Source organism: Pleurodeles waltl, chromosome 7, assembly GCF_031143425.1.
Source record: "Pleurodeles waltl isolate 20211129_DDA chromosome 7, aPleWal1.hap1.20221129, whole genome shotgun sequence".
Classification (NCBI taxonomy): Eukaryota; Metazoa; Chordata; class Amphibia; order Caudata; family Salamandridae; genus Pleurodeles; species Pleurodeles waltl.
In genome coordinates, this window is record NC_090446.1 from 128,571,097 (window position 1) to 128,586,981 (window position 15,885).

General features: G+C 45.1%; 1 protein-coding gene across 4 annotated transcripts in view; it reads right to left on the minus strand.

Annotated features, from left to right (window-relative positions):
• SNPH (syntaphilin) overlaps window positions 1-9,477 on the minus strand; it is a 112,471-nt gene extending 102,994 nt beyond the window's left edge. The window contains exon 1 of one of the 4 annotated variants that reach the window (XM_069243303.1): window positions 8,990-9,456. In XM_069243303.1, coding sequence (XP_069099404.1) covers window positions 8,990-9,041 — 52 coding nt within the window. In that variant the 5' untranslated portion in view covers window positions 9,042-9,456. Of the gene's footprint in view, window positions 1-8,976 lie in introns of all 4 variants that reach the window. The other 3 variants (XM_069243301.1, XM_069243304.1, XM_069243302.1) reach the window with 3 other exon arrangements.
• Between the last annotated feature and the right edge of the window lie 6,408 nt (window positions 9,478-15,885).

Here is a 15,885-nt window from a genome sequence, read left to right on the forward strand (position 1 = left end):
TGACCTAAGAGGAAACTCTTAATGGGGCCGGTGGGGAGGTAGCCTGTATGGCGGCAATGTCCCTGTCAGAAGTTCTGCGGATGGTGTAAACCGTCCGCCGAACTCATAATCAGCCCCTATATGTATGACGACGGGCTAAGTTAAAGCTGTCATACTTCAGTTCCAAACCTTACCTTTTCAAACTAAACACAGCTCCCCCCGTAGGCCCGCTGGGCGGCAGACAGACCGAGACTTGATGGACAGAGACTGGAACAATATCCTTTGTGACACCACTCGGATTTCCCGTAATACCCACTTTTAACTTGATCCAGTATTATTACTTACAGAGTGTATCTGACTCCTAAATGACTAAATGTAATGAATCTGGTGCTCAAGGCATCCTATCCTTGATGTCAACTTGAGGAAAAAGACTTACCACCTGGTCTGGGACGGCCCGTTCATCATGACCTAATGGGAATCGGTGACTGCTCTGGATAATGCAGCCACGGCCATACCTTGGAGTGGATGCCTGTGGTTTGCCCATTGAGACTGTTCTCCAAACCTCACACTAGAATGATCACATCAATATTTGCGTATGTGGCCATCATCCTGGCATGCTGCCACATCTCAATGTCTTAGAGGGCTTCTATGGGTCCCTCTTTGTGGGGTGGAGGCGACAGCTGTCCAAATGGCTGGAATGCAAGAGTGCTACTCTAAAAATAGAAGTGCAGAGTGGCCGTTGAAGCCCTGATCATTCACAAGTATGGGACGAGATTCACCAGGACATCCCATTGGTTACAAATGATAGCAGTCTGCTTCCCCCGTCAGATGGGGTCTAAGAGGGGGAGGACTGAACAATTGGTTGGTCACCTTCTGGTCACACTTCACAGAAGTTGCATGCATACTACCAAGGGCACCATCATGTATCCTTGTGCACCACCTCCCCCTCCCCCTTATGCCCTGGTCCCACCCTCTCCCAGGCCCAAAGTCACTGCACTGGAGATCATGCCTACATCCTGGTGACGCAGCAGCCCCCTGTTTCCCTGTGTTAGGATTTGTTTGGCATGTCTTCTTTTTCCCCCCTTTCCTTTCAGTAATTGTCCCTTATGATGCTGGGGCCCAACCCGTAAAAAACTAGCATGGTTAGGATTATCAGTTTCCACACATAAGGTCTACTTATTTTAACAGTAACCATGATTAGGCAGGATTTTGTTATCTGTAACAGTATCGCACATATGGAACATGCCCAAAAATTGTGTAAAAAAAACATAATAGATAATTTACATGTTTATTATTTAGATTATACTTTGATTAAGCATTTGTTTATAATGTAGAACTTGGTATTTTCGGAGGATGTAGCCTTATTTTGAAGGTGCTCTTTACATTCACAACATAGTCCTTGCCACGTGGTTAAAAGAATGCAACTAGTACACTGCAACAGATACACTACCTAAAAGGTGGACTGAAACAACAAACAGCCAACAGAATGGCTTGAGAGAAGCACACTCATCCTGGCTGATCTAAGATGATTGAGAATATCACAGAGCAATGGCTGATGGGGCTGACTCGAACAAGCCAGTGCCTGAAGGGAGGGACTTAAAGACAAGTTTATTGGAAACAATAGGTCTTTCAGACAGCTGCAATGTACTTACAGAAACACACAAACATCAGCATTTGAAGGACCTGTAAAATTCATAAAATGCCTGCAAACCCTGCACCAACGACCACTATTGCTACAGGTACCTCCTTCAGCACCGCTCATGGCTATGGTCTACAGCAAAGACCATGTTCATTTAATTCACAAGCACACCTCACCAGAGACAAACTAGCATTTACTGTATTCTCACAGGCATGTCCATGTCAGACATTTTGGCATCCCCAGATGCACTGAGGAAGTATTTTACTTGATACTTCTTCCAGATACAATCTAGCTAACATGTTTTAAGGAACGTTTCTGTGCTAATTCCTTTGTAGGCAAATGCTGGTTCTTCTCTTTGTAAGATTTTCCCTGCATGCTGTTGAACCTACAGAGCCTCTGAGTATTGTGCTCTGAGTGCAACTGTGATTCTCTAGCAATAGTTTGGAACACTTAACAATTTCCTTTTCTCACATTCTCTTTCAGTGCAATGCAAACACTGACGGAAATGTAAAAAATGGTTGAACTTTGTGTTCAAGTTCTAATATATTGGATGAACGTTCATTCCTGGTTGAGGCCATTTGCGTTTATTAATCCATTGCGTCACTGAGGTTGATTACAGACTGCACCTTAATATGCATGTACGCCCAGTGGTAGTTGTTAGTCCCATCATGAGACATCAGAATGCATGAACCAGTAAATTCTCAATTCCCTGACACATTGATAATCATAGGGATGAGAGGAACATGACAAAATAGTGGGAAAAGGGTAAAGAGAAGGTTTGATTTGGAATTCAACAACCAACGAAAGCAATTCACATAACGTAAAATTATATGAAGGAGGTTAAAAGGTTAAAAATGTCCCATGTTGTAATCATCAGCCTGACAGCTGGCCCATGTGGTGAAACTCCAGAAAAGGGCATACGATTAATTTATAGATTTGATTCTGATCTTCAGCTCTGTAAATCAGTTTCTCATTCACAACCGTTCTCAGTAGTTCGCCCAACCATTCCTTGCACTGTGATCCACTTACTGTCTTCCACCTTCATAGAATATTCATCTTGGCCACTGCAAGAGATGCAACAATCAGTCATGCATCCTTCTGGAAATTGTAGATGCTGACATTCATAATTCCTGTACACACCTTGTTTCAGTATTGGCAGCTTCCTGAACAAGTTCACAATGTGTGGTCAATGTCACAGTATGATTGCTTAATGGACCACTGAAGTTCGTTATTGCCTGTTCAAATGAAGTTTATCAATGCCAGGGGCGATTGCTGCCCATTAATGACTGGGACCATTGAGGCTCATGGCTGCCTGGGGCCAATGACGCTCATCAATGCTTGAGCACAACAATACCTGGACATTTTGAGGAACCTTACTGAGAGAGAATTGCTTTTCATTATTACATATGCCCATTAATGGTCAGTATTACTTGACGCTGTGGGGAATCCTTTCTGTCTTAGCCAAAATATGACTAATGGTTTACTAACATCTGACAATGGGCAATAGTGCTGATGACACAAAACCTACAGGACAGGGAAATTGTCAGGGACTGGGTGCTGGGAAGATCTAAATTCCCATCTTAATTGACTGAGGAAAAGGCACCTCCTCCAAACAGCCAGGGAGCCACTCTGAACAGATTAATATAGGCAACACATGACAATTTAGAAAGAAAGCACATGAAGTGGTAAAAAACACATTATTGGCCATCTTGTATGTCTCGACTAAAGAAGAATGACTTCCTTCTTTCTTTCCATCTCTTTTGTAATTCACTTTCAGTGAAAGGACCTCTTTACAACTAACAAATTATCTTTTTGGAGCAACAGGACCAATGAAAGCTCTGATCACGTAAATGAGAGACTTAAGGATTAACTAGAATAACTACCTTCTTTAATTCCATCTCTCTCGTAACCTATGTTCAATTAAAAGTGCTAAATGGATAAGTTCGAAAAGTTAAGTAAGATGCTGGGAACAAACCAATTAATCCCTGATCTCTTCTTTCAAATAACCTCCACAAAGACTCGTCTGCGCTTTTCAGGCCCAGTAATTTCAGCTGTCAATCGAGGAAAACAAACTGCAGATTCATATGAACGAAGGAGGACAAATAAAAATACACAAAGAGGAAAAAAAAACTTCCTTGGCAATCGTTCAACTAAATTTGAAAGTTAGTACTGAAGGGATTAGCAAGGCACCAAACTCCTCCTAATATTAGAAAGGAGAAAAAAAAGTCAGAGAGTGGTATCCATAAGTAGAGCCTGAAAGAAAAGAACAAATGCAAAGAGCAAAACTCATGAACAAAACAGTAACACAGGGGCGATGAACATGAAGAAAAATAACTTTCTTATACACCCTTCAAGTGGAAATCCCTCCTTAAATATGTTACCGACAGGAACTGACACCACAGGATCATCTCATCTCCTCTTTTAATAAGAACCTCTGTTAACATCCGATGAGCAAACTACCACCTTGGAACAGTAGTTTATAGGGCTTGCCGAAGCCTCTTTGCTGAAGCACATGATGTTCTTATGCTAGACAAAGAATAATCATAAGCTTGATAACTTTTGAATGGCACTGCATTCCGCAATCCTGTTGCCGCAACCATGCCCTCTACCGGAGGCACTTGTGGAGCAACCTTGTAGACAGAAGCAAATTCAGAGACTCAAAGGTGGTTCAGGTGGCATGAGTGCTCCGCCTGCTCAGCCAAATGGTGAGCAAAAAGTCTCCAAACCCACTGTCTGACAATAAGACAGCGTTTTCCTTTTCAGACCAAACTGAGTGTCCAGGAAAATCATGACTCATTTCTTAGCAAAGATATGAACCTCACCAATAAAAGGTACTAACATAATCTTAGCTCCCATCTCCATCAGGAAATTTGAAAGGTTTAATCAATATGTGCATGCGAGAACAGCAGTGTTTGAGAAATGGTACCAAACATGGGCCAAATATTGAAAGGCAGCAAACTTAGAGGGCTTTTTTTTCAAGAAATTGTACTTCACTCTGATTTAGCTATGTGAAAAGCTTCCGCCAATAGAGCTAATGACTGGTTGAAACCATGTCCATGAAATCGATTTTCTCCATTTCGATTCTCTGACCTATAAAAAAGGCCTGGAAGCATCTTGTTTGTATTATCTAGTAGAAACTGGAATAAATATTCTGCTAAGAGTTATCCCTCTTTTAAAAGGTGGGAAAAGTTGCCATGAACTTGGAAAGAGTCCTGTCTAACAACTCATAATAAATACTGTACATAATAAAGACCCCTAAATGTTTAGCTCAAGCTTGAAGGGGTTATCTGGCACCTAAGACAATCTGTGTCCATGACAGACTATTGAATAATCATGGTAAAATCATCTTGAATCATAGTTGTTTTTTGGAGGCAAGGAATCATTCATTTAATAATTTGGTAGTTAGTAGAATTAAACATATATAGTATTATTTCCAAATTTCGAGAAGAATAAATGAATCAAGAGATTAAATACAATATTTGTAACCTAATATTACGAGTTTCCAAAAATATGGTAAAAAAACAGCATTGTATGTCAAGACCACAATGCCATTTGGCCTAATGTAATTAATGGGAGGACTTATTTTGTTTCTTTTATTATTGACCAATAAGAAGAGTGTAAAGCTTTCAAATAAAAATGATAGGTGCTTTGTTAGCTTGAACAGCCACTGCTAGTTCGAATGTAATGTGGCTTGATTCTAAGCTGAGCAACGATTAGAAATGCATTCTGCAGATAAAGAGGCATAGTTCCTGAATGTGCAGAGTTCAGGACATCGTTTCCCCAAGGTGCTAGGGAATACACAGTAATGTAATGAAATTAGCAAGTCCAACACATTAATTAATAAGAAAATAGCAAGAGGCTTCATGCCTTTTTCCATTATTTTTACTACCAGTGAATGAACCACACAAAACTACGATATTTGATAATCGGTAGTGCATATAATTTCGTTAAGATAGTAGATGGAGAGGCGTGTGAAATCATTTTACTACTCGACTAGGATTTGGGCAGTCACCTAAAATAGAATCATATAAATTATTTTTATTATTAATATTATATTTTCACAAGCCAAAGGACATTTGGGTTTGCAATACTTTTCAGAAACATTTGCAAGGTCACCCAAGACTGCTGAAAGCACTGCAGTTCCCAACCAATGGCACAATACGTGCTATACACATGCCAATAACATGACATGCATAATATTAGCCCTGATGGCTTCTGATTGGGTACTGGAAGGATCACTTTAGTGCGAGATTCAAGATGCAATTTTCATAACATGGAGAATGCAACAAGAAAATCAACTGGTTTGGTCGAGTTGTACTGTAATGCCAACTACACGTGTGTACTAGAAGTAAGTGTATAGGCACAGAAAAAGTTTGGAAAAACAACTTCAATCAAGTAGAAAACTATCAAACACCTTGAGAACAAATACCACCTTGTCCACATCAAATACGCTGAAAGGCTGAGGGTGTATCAGACTTCTAACTTAATGCTGCTCCTGGCTAATATAATGAAGACTATGGCATATGCCATCCAGCAAAGAAGCTTTATATTGCAAAAGGCTTGCAAGGATAAGCTATTCACCTGGCCAAGGTGACAGTATAACACCTGACAAGGGTAAAGAAGTGCAAGAGGCAGGGCAGATGATGCTTGACCACCTAGTTAGCCACGGAGATGTATTCTGCTAATCTATTTTTATAGGCATTAATGGCTGCAAAGTAAATTGTATCAGTGTCCACCTGGAGGTTTGATTTATTTAGATGCTTGGTGAACAATATTATATTTTCTATCAAAAAGACGAGTGGATTGATGCTCTTGAGCAAGGCTCAGTTTCAGATCTTCACCAATTTGCACTTGTGCTGCAATCTGGTCAATGAAGTCCAGCAGCTGCCAGAACATCCATGCTATTTCAGATGCCTTAGTGACAAAAGGCTAGCTCATATGGAAGCAAGTGCTCAGGTTAAGCAGTGGTAGTGAAATATGCTGACTGCTCCATGTCTTTATGGGCAGAAAGTCCTGTCTCTGGGAGTTACAAAGAAGTTTTCTCTGCAGAAGATTCAAGAATCTAGGCACGAGTTGTGGCAGGACCAAGGTAACACCACCAGAATCACGGTGCATCCTGGGCAGCCACTGAGGAAAAGCATAACTGAATCGGTCTCCAGCAAACAGCAAGCCTTTTAATAGAGGTAGGAGTACCTTCGTATCCTGAAAGCAAACTGATCAAACTTTTTGGAAATGACAAAGGCATTAGCGACTTAATTTCAGCAAGCCCTAAAGGTGAGACACCTGCTGGGGTTTGTCACACAACTTGCTGAGTTATAGGGTTTAATCTGCACACCCCAGTTATGAAGCAAATGAGGCACAATGTGGTCTAACGCTCTTTGTGCTGCCCTTCAGGGAGTAAGTGGGCTATCAAATTGTGCTAGACTGATCTGGCGCAAGACCTAGGATACCTAGGCTGATTTGCTAAGGTTGCTTCCTTTATTGACTTAAAAGTGAGCAAAACATGATGCACCAGAATGTAGAGTGAATAACTACAAGTCGGTCAGATGTATTCAAGAATTCCACTCATTACTTTTTTGTTATATCAGCCATCGCACTGCGTTGTCATAAGTGCAGTCTGACTTGCTACAATGTAGTAAGTATGGGATGACTGGTGTCGCATGTTGAGTGTTGCCACACCAGCGAAAATTCAATTGGAAATATGTATAATGCTATTCAGGTATGTGTCTGTAGGGGCACATAGAGATATCGAACAGCAGGAAAGTAAAGACAATTCTGTATCTTCGGGTTTATTACTTCCAGCACACAGCAAGCAATGCTGGCTCGCTAGTCGCATAGCCTAGTTCCCTGCTACGTCTACTTCCAATTGACTTCTGCCTTCATCCCATGGGAAACTCCAGCATTTCTGTGACCTTGCACCTCTAGCCTGAGCAGCGCAAATATAGAATTCACACCAAAGAAAGACTATGCCTGTTCAAAACTGAAATGTAACCAAATAAATACAATAAATGAATTAATTAACTGGACAAAAATTAAGAACGGATTGGCCTAGTAAGGCACTAGACATGGGATGTGAAAATTGCAAATGAGACTACATGATAAATTGGCTTCGATCATACATTGAATTTAATAATAATAATGTGAAATAGTGTGTTTTAAGCTGGTTGTGTAAGACGTATTTAGTCTAAGAAAAGGAAATATTGTGCAAACGGGATATTTCGCATAGGTTTGGATTAATGTGTTCCACAATTAACAATATTGAGCATTTGCTAGTGCGAAATTTCGCATAATGTAAATTAGAACCGTAATGGAATATTTATTTCAGAATCCACCTGAAATCTTACACTGCATAGGGAATATGGCATGCCGCTCGCACCAGAAGAGTAATGAGGCTGTACAGAGGCCCGAGGGACTACACTGCCTCGTATAAGTCCTTCGAAACCTGCTCGAGGACACTGGCTACCTCGGACACACGGTATAGCTTCTGACATTGTCAGCACATACATTAACGGTGGCCATTTATTCTACAATCTACATAATACAATAGACCATGCAGCATTAGCTTTAATCACTTTTTCCGCCCACCCTCATGCCCTCCTTATATTAGCCTACATTAATGTCAGCGACTACCATCTCAGCAGTGTCATGCAAATGTCATCTGAATGCTGCATAAGACGTCTGGTTTGCTTTCCAGAAATGGTGCCTCAAATGAAAGTCACGAACGACAAATCTTGGCTTTGAGCCTACAGCAATACAGTCCACTGGTAAGAGAGCCCTGTTTACGCAAACAGGACAAAACGTCTAATAACCATGGGTGACGCAAGTTATGTTATTCGACACTTTTCACTTGGACGCCCCTTTCAGCCCCGCCATCGCAGTGCTGTCTGCTGGTACTCAATGCTCCCTCGAGCGATGCTGACTGCCACACCCCATGCTCTGTACACCACAACCACCCCAGTTCAGCCAGGTCCCAGGCGTGCGTGCGTGCCCAAAGCCCCTATCTACGCATCTCCCACCAGCTCAGGCCCCGGATAAGCCTCGGTGGAGGGCAGGCAGCTGACAGTGACCTTGAGCATCTGGAAGCTGCAGAAAATCAGCCGCCCCCGGCGATGCAGCCAGCAATCATGCGTAAGCCTCGCTCACACCACAGGAATCCCTGCAGACTGACTCCACCGCGTAGTTTTGAGGGGCCCGGGGTACCACTAGCTCACACTGTCAGTGGCCGAGACCCCTCACTCAGGTCATTGCCGAAGACGTGGAGGTGTCCTGCGAGGGCAGGCGGCGGAGGGAATCATGCTAGCAGCTGCGTCCCCTCACTTCTGTGTCCTGCATGCACTAGGAGGGGTGGGCGCACTTACCGCCCGCTCTCACCTGCTCCGGGTCCACAGCAGGTCCTGCTGGTGCCGCCGCCGCACTGCAGCATGCGGCTTGCGAGCAGCGTCGCTCCTGGTTCAGCGGCCACCTACACCGGAGAGAAGGCCCGACATGACTGACTCATCGGGGAGGGGAGGGAATGGGGGCGGATAAACGGGATACAGGCAGGGATGAACAGAGCCGACCACAGGAACGGGAGAGCAGGCAGGTAGAGGTAGGGCTAAAAGGATGGGGCTAGAGGGATGCACGCAGAGCAGAAAGTAGCAAGCAATAATGAGGAGACGGGGCATACGGGTCTAGCCGATGCGTTTGCACGTTCCCGCCCCTCTCCGGGGCCACTGCACAGGGTGCGCTGCAGAGCATCCCCGCGGGTGTACATCCTCAGCCCATGGGGTCACGATCTGAGCTTCGCTGCCACCCTCATACAGAAACCGCAGCTCCTGATCCACCCACCATCCATCAGCAGCTGAGCGACTCAGCAGCACTCCCACTTAAAGGCACAGCGAGCAGCAGACCCGGAGCACGACCCTTCGTCCAAAACAGGAAACTGCTGCCCATCAACATCAAATTACCAGAACCAGGCCGACTATTGCCAGGATAGACAGGGACACCCAAAACAACAGACAAGTGCCTGATCCCTGGACCCTCCGCACGCAGCGCAGGCACAAATCTGTAAGAGCGTTGATGCCAGACCCAGGAGCACGCCCATCCCCTGCCACTGGAGCCAGGAGTTACTTACGGTCCATTATCATTAGATAAGGAACTTTCCCGCTCAGCATCTTCCGAGTCCAAAGTTTGCCCACCACTGCCACCAGAACTATAAACCTGTTCGGGACCCTCCTAGTCAGAGCCGGGGCCTGTACGCCCACCTGACCCCAGCCGAGTGTTTGACCTGCCACTGCTACTAGACGAAAGAGCTTCACACCACTCAACATCTGAGCCAGGAGTATGTTCTCCCACTGCACCAGAGATAGGAGCCTGTCTGGGATCCTCCTCGTCAGAGCCAGGAGCCTATCTTATGACCAGAACTAAGAGCCTGATCTCCCACTGCTACTAGGGGAAGGAGCTTCACCACTTCTCATCTGAGCCAGAGGTATGTCCAACCACCTCCACCAGAGCTAGGAGCCTGACCGCCTGCCATCATGAACAGGGGTGTGCTGACCATCATCACCACAGCTAGAGGCCTGCACAGCGATTGTCACCAGGGACAGGAGGCTACCCACCCAGCTCTACTTAAGTCAGATGTCTACATAGTCGCTCATTATCCACTGAATCAAGTTCTTGTCCACCCATTGCCACCAGACCTAGGAGCCTACCTACCCATCAACATCATAACCAGGAACCCCCTGTGCATTGCCATGAGAGCATGAAGCATCTTCAGCCATAATCACCAGATGAAAACACCTCTATCCTCTTGAAAGGCAGCTGCCTGCCTATGGGTCACCAACAGAGATTGCACACAAGTCCTTTAACATTAGACAGGAACCCCCTTCAGTATATTATTAGAGCCAGGAGCTTCTTATTTTTACTTCATCGTCCGAGCCACTGGCCTACCTACAAGTTGGTATCACAGACAAAATCAACCTGCCCATTACCATTTGAGCAAGAACCACTCTCAAACTCATCAGCAGAGTGAAGAGCTTCCCTGTACATTATATACGTGTCATGACCCTGCCTGCTTTTCATAGTAAAACTAGGTTGCAGTCCTATCATAGGTACACGTTATATTTAAAAACGTAACTGCCTACACCCTCAACTTGTAATATTAAAGGTGGTTCTTGGAACAGGATGTGGGGGCTCCAACTGAGCGCTCTCGTATTACTCAAGTGACTTCAGTTAATTCTTTCCAAACAAAATTAATCGAAGACACTTCCTCCATTAAAGTGATTACTGCATGACATTCTTCATTTAATGGCACTGAACTTATGAGGACATTAAATTGGGATGGCTCAGAGCGAGTACTTAACAGTTAATTTTTTTTTTTTTAACATTAATGAGAGAGAAACGTTGTGTTTGTAATTATCTTAATTACTACATACAAAAGGAATTTCACATGCGCCACAAATAGGCTGGCCTTGGCTGGTGGCCAACGCCAAGAATGTGCTAAGTGGGCCATCTCAGGCCAGTTTTCCAGGTCATGGGAGGGGCGTGGGGGCGTCGTCAGAAGTATCGTATGATACCAGGACCCCAGGGACTGGATACTACTGCACAACTCACTGAAAAAGACAGTTCTTTTGGGGGCTTGGCTGTCAGCAGTGTTGGAGTTTGAGCAGTCAGGGCTTGCTCGTGGAGGTTGAGGGTTTAATATTTAAATTCAGTTAATACAGGAAGAAAACTCAAAACTGAACAGACCATTTAGTGCTAAACATTTTTATAAATAATGTGACGATTCTGGATGCCTGGAAGCAGGCTCAGGTTATACCGCTCTTAAAGAAGTCAATATGGACCATCTCTCTGCTACCATCTCCTGTGAAGATGCTGGTGAAGCATATTAACCGACAACTGTCACCATATAGGAAGACCAATAACCTATCATACCCGTCTCAATTTGTTACAAAAGTATCAACTGAGCAGCAAGTTCCAATGAACAGCACCTCCTCTTTGACCCAAAATAAGTAATTCCAAGAGGATGGGCTGGACCATCTACATACACCTGCTGCTAAAGGGTTCATCATATAGCCACAATGTAAAAAAACAAATAGTGGTGCACCATCACCAAATAACCATACAGAAGAGTCCAAATCAAAATGTAAAATACTCCATACCTTTATTTTGCTGGTTTCATAATCATTAAAATACAAACATTACTGAAAACAACAAAGATAACGTGTTTCACTCACCACCGTGAACTTCTTTAAGGCATTCATATTATGCATAACCAACATGACGAACAAGTTACCTTCGGTAATGCCTTAGCTGGTAGAGACATTTTCTAGTTGCAGATTCCTTACCTTTGAATTCTCCTCAGGCCTCACACTGGATACAGTAAGATTTTAGTGAAAAGGACCCCCTAGCACCTTTTGGTGATGTCGATTGGCTCCGCGTCTGTCCTCATCTGCGCCGGATATGATGTCATGGGTCCTACATAGGTGCCACCGCGGTGCGCTGATGTCAGATTCTTTACACAAATTTCCACACCAGAAGCGCAGAACCATAAAAATGATTACTGGTGCATCAAAACTAAGGCCCTGAAAAGGTAGTCTCTGCCACTAGAAATCAGTTGGCGGGGAGGATGAGTGGGTCGGTAAGGAACCTGCAACTAGACACTGTCTCTACCAGATAAGGGGATATCGAAGGCAAATAACTTGTTCATCTGATTAGAAATTTCTAGTTGGAAATTCCTTACCTTTTAATAAATACCTAAGCAGTACCATCCCCGGAGGTGCGTCTGAGAACCAAATTTACACAAAGAAGTCCTGTAGGACCGAACGGGCAAAGTACCCGACCAGGCAGTAGTATTTGGTAAATATGTGCAAAGATGCCCTCACTGCCGCCTGACAGCTGTCAAGGAATGGAATTCTGTGTGCTAATGCAGTGGTCGCAGCTTTAGCTCTGGTGGAATGAGCTTGCAAACCTCCAGGAGGTTGCTTTTTGGCGAGTGGGTAGCAGATCTTAATGCAGAGTTTGACCCATATGGAGATAGTCCGCTTCTGCACTGCCCAACCTTTCCTCGCACTGACATATCCTACAAAGAGTTGGCACTCCACCCAGAACTCTTCTGTACGATCAAGGTACAATGCCAACGCTCTTTTTGGTACCTGGCGGTGGAGTCTCTCCTCTTCCTTAGAAGGATGTGGGAGCGAGTATAAAGTAGTTAAGGTGATGGATTGGCCTACATGAAAGGGCATCATCACTTTTGGTAGGAAAGAGGCCCTAGTGCAAAGCACTACTTTGTCAGGATAGACAGAAGGGTAGGATGGCTTAGGCAACAATGCTAGCAGCTCACTCACCTTGAAGGCAGATGTAATAGCCACCAGGAAGCCTGTTTTTAAAGTGAGGTGCCTGAGAGGACAATTATGCAGAGGCTTGAAAGGAGTGCACACCAGAAAGGTCAAAACCAAATTAAGATCCCATTGGGGCATAATGAAGTCGGATGCAGGAAAAAGATGCGTAAGGCCTATAAGGAACCTACGTACAATAGAGGACTTCAACAAAGAAGGTTGATCAGGCAACATCAAAAAAGCTGAAACAGCAGAAAAATAACTTTTAAGAGTGCCCCTAGCTCCATCCTGCTGGACCAGAGAAAGGATGAACAACAAGACCTCAGAGAGAGGGACAGAAAGGGGGCTAACAGACTCCTCTGTGCACCATGCCACAAATTTGTTCCAACAGTAGGCATATACCGTTTTGGTGGAGGGACGCCTGGCTGCCAAGAATACATTACAGACTTCGGGAGAAAGATCAAATCTGTTGAATGTCGACGTTCAATCTCCATGCAAGAAGGCGGAGAGGGTTCGGGTGCAGAGCCCTCCCCTGCTGCTGCAACAGAAGATCCTCCCAAAGGGGACGTCTGTTTCAAGGATCGACGGACATACTCAGCATCTCGGGATACCAGACTCTGTGCCCCCTCCAGATCCACAAGGATTACTTGGGCTGAGTCGTTCTTGAGAACTCTGGGCAGAAGTGGCGCAGGCGGAAATGTGAACTGGAGGCTGGAGTTCCACTCGAGACAAAAAGCATCTCCGAGCATCTTGGAAACTCCAGTGCTGAAAACTCCTGACATCGCACGTTCTCGGCAGAGGCAAACAGATCTAACAAAAGATCTCCCCATTGCTGAAAGAGAACTTGCGTCACCTCCAGATGGAGACGCCAATCATGATCCGCTAGGCATTTTTGCTAAGTTTGTCCACTCTGGCGTTCGGAGAGCCTGCCAGATGTTGAACCACCAGGGATATGCTCCGCTGTTCCAGCCATGTCCAGAGACTCAAAGCCTCCTGACAAAATGTACAAAACCCAACCCTGCCCTGCTTGTTGCAGTACCACATGGCGGTGTAGTTGTCCATGAATACCTGCACCATCTTTCCTTTGATAGAGGGAATAAAGGCTTTCAATGCTAGCTGGATTGCACAGACCTCCAGCAGAGTGATTCAACCGAAGACCAGATGCCTCTGATTTCCACCTCTCCTAGATGGCCGTCTCATCCCAGGGGTGATGCATCTGTCACTACTGTCAGATCTGGTTGGGGAAGGCAGAGGGATCTGCCTCCGACCCAACTGCGGTTTGTTAACCACTACAGATCTTTCACAGATCTCTCTGAGATCTGAATCTTGTCGAAGAGATTCCCTGATGCTGCCTCCACTGGAACTTCTGGTACCACTGCAAAGCTTGCATATGCCATCTGTCATGTGTCACCAGAAGGATGCAGGAGGCCAGGAGGCCCAGCAGCCTCAGAGTCATTCTCACCGACATCCATGAAAGAGGCTTAAACATCAGCATGATAGTCTGAATATCCTGGACTCACCGCTCAAGAGGATAAGCCCAAAACTGCACTGTGACCAGAACAGCTCTAATGAAAAGGAGCATCTGAGAGGGAATGAGGTGTGACTTTGGCACATTTATAGTGAACTCCATCAAATGAAGGAGGTCCACTGTTATCTGGAGGTGGGAGACGACACCTGAGGCGAGCTCACTTTCAACAGCCAGTCACTGAAATAAGGAAATACTGATACCCCTGATCTCTGCAGTTGAGCTACAACCACTAACATCACCTCAGTGAACAACCGAGTGGCACTGGTAAGGCCAAAGGGGCGAACAATGAACTGAAAGTGCTCTTGGTCTACTGTGAACCGCAGGTAACTTCTGTGGTCAGGCAGGACAGGGATATAAAAATAAGTGTCTTGCAAGCCCAAAGCTACCATCCAGTCTCCTGGGTCCAATGCGGATAGGACCTGAGCTAAAGTGAGCATCTTGAATTTCTCCTTCTTGAGGAAGAAATTGACTGTCTGTAGGTCTAACATAGGGCGGTGCCCCTTGTCCCTTTTGGGAACCAGAAATTAGCAGGAATAGCAACCACAGCCTTCTTCTGGCACGGGAACCATCTCTATGGCTCCCTTCCTCGCAGAGAAAGGACAAATGATCCTCCATCATCCAACCATAGGACGGTGGCATGGAGGGAAGGTGTAGCCCCTTTGGACTACCTGCAAAACCCACGTGTCGGACGTGTTAGATTGCCAACAGAGCAGGTGATGGCGAATTCTGGCTCCAACTGTCCCCTGGTGGGGAGGAGTCAGAAGACGAAGATTTAGACGCTGCTGTAGAGGGGGAGTGGTGGACCTTCCGGACCGCTGGCCAACTGATCCACAAGGCCAGGGGATCCCACACCCTCAGCCACGCAGAAGCTGGGCAGCCTGCACAGCACAATGGATGGCTAGGAATGGACAGGGTTGGAGACCACTTCTGTAGCCACAAAAGCGGAAAAAGGCAGACTGGGTGGGATGTGGAGCCACTGGGACACCCAAATTCCTGGCCATAGCACAAGAATCTTTGAAGTGCTTGAGCGCCAAGTCTGCTTTTCTCCAAAGAGACAGGTGCCATCAAATGGCATGTCCATAAGATTGGCTTGGACATCCCCTGAAAAGCCAGGCGTACTCAACCAGGAGTGGTGTAGGAAGTTGGTGTGATCAGGTATTGGCTGAGTAGTCCAGCAAATGCAAAGTCTTAGATCCCATTGCTGCCACCAATATAGGAAGTTGGCTCTGTATATACTATCTCAAAGTGAGAGGTAGTGTGCACAGAGTCCAAGGGTTCCCCTTGGAGGTTGATAGTGGCAAAATTAGATAACACTAATGCTCTATTTTGTGGTAGTGTGGTCGAGCAGTAGGCTTATGAGAGGGTAGTGTTAAGCATTTGTTGTACACACACGGGCAATAAATGAGAATACACACTCAAAGACT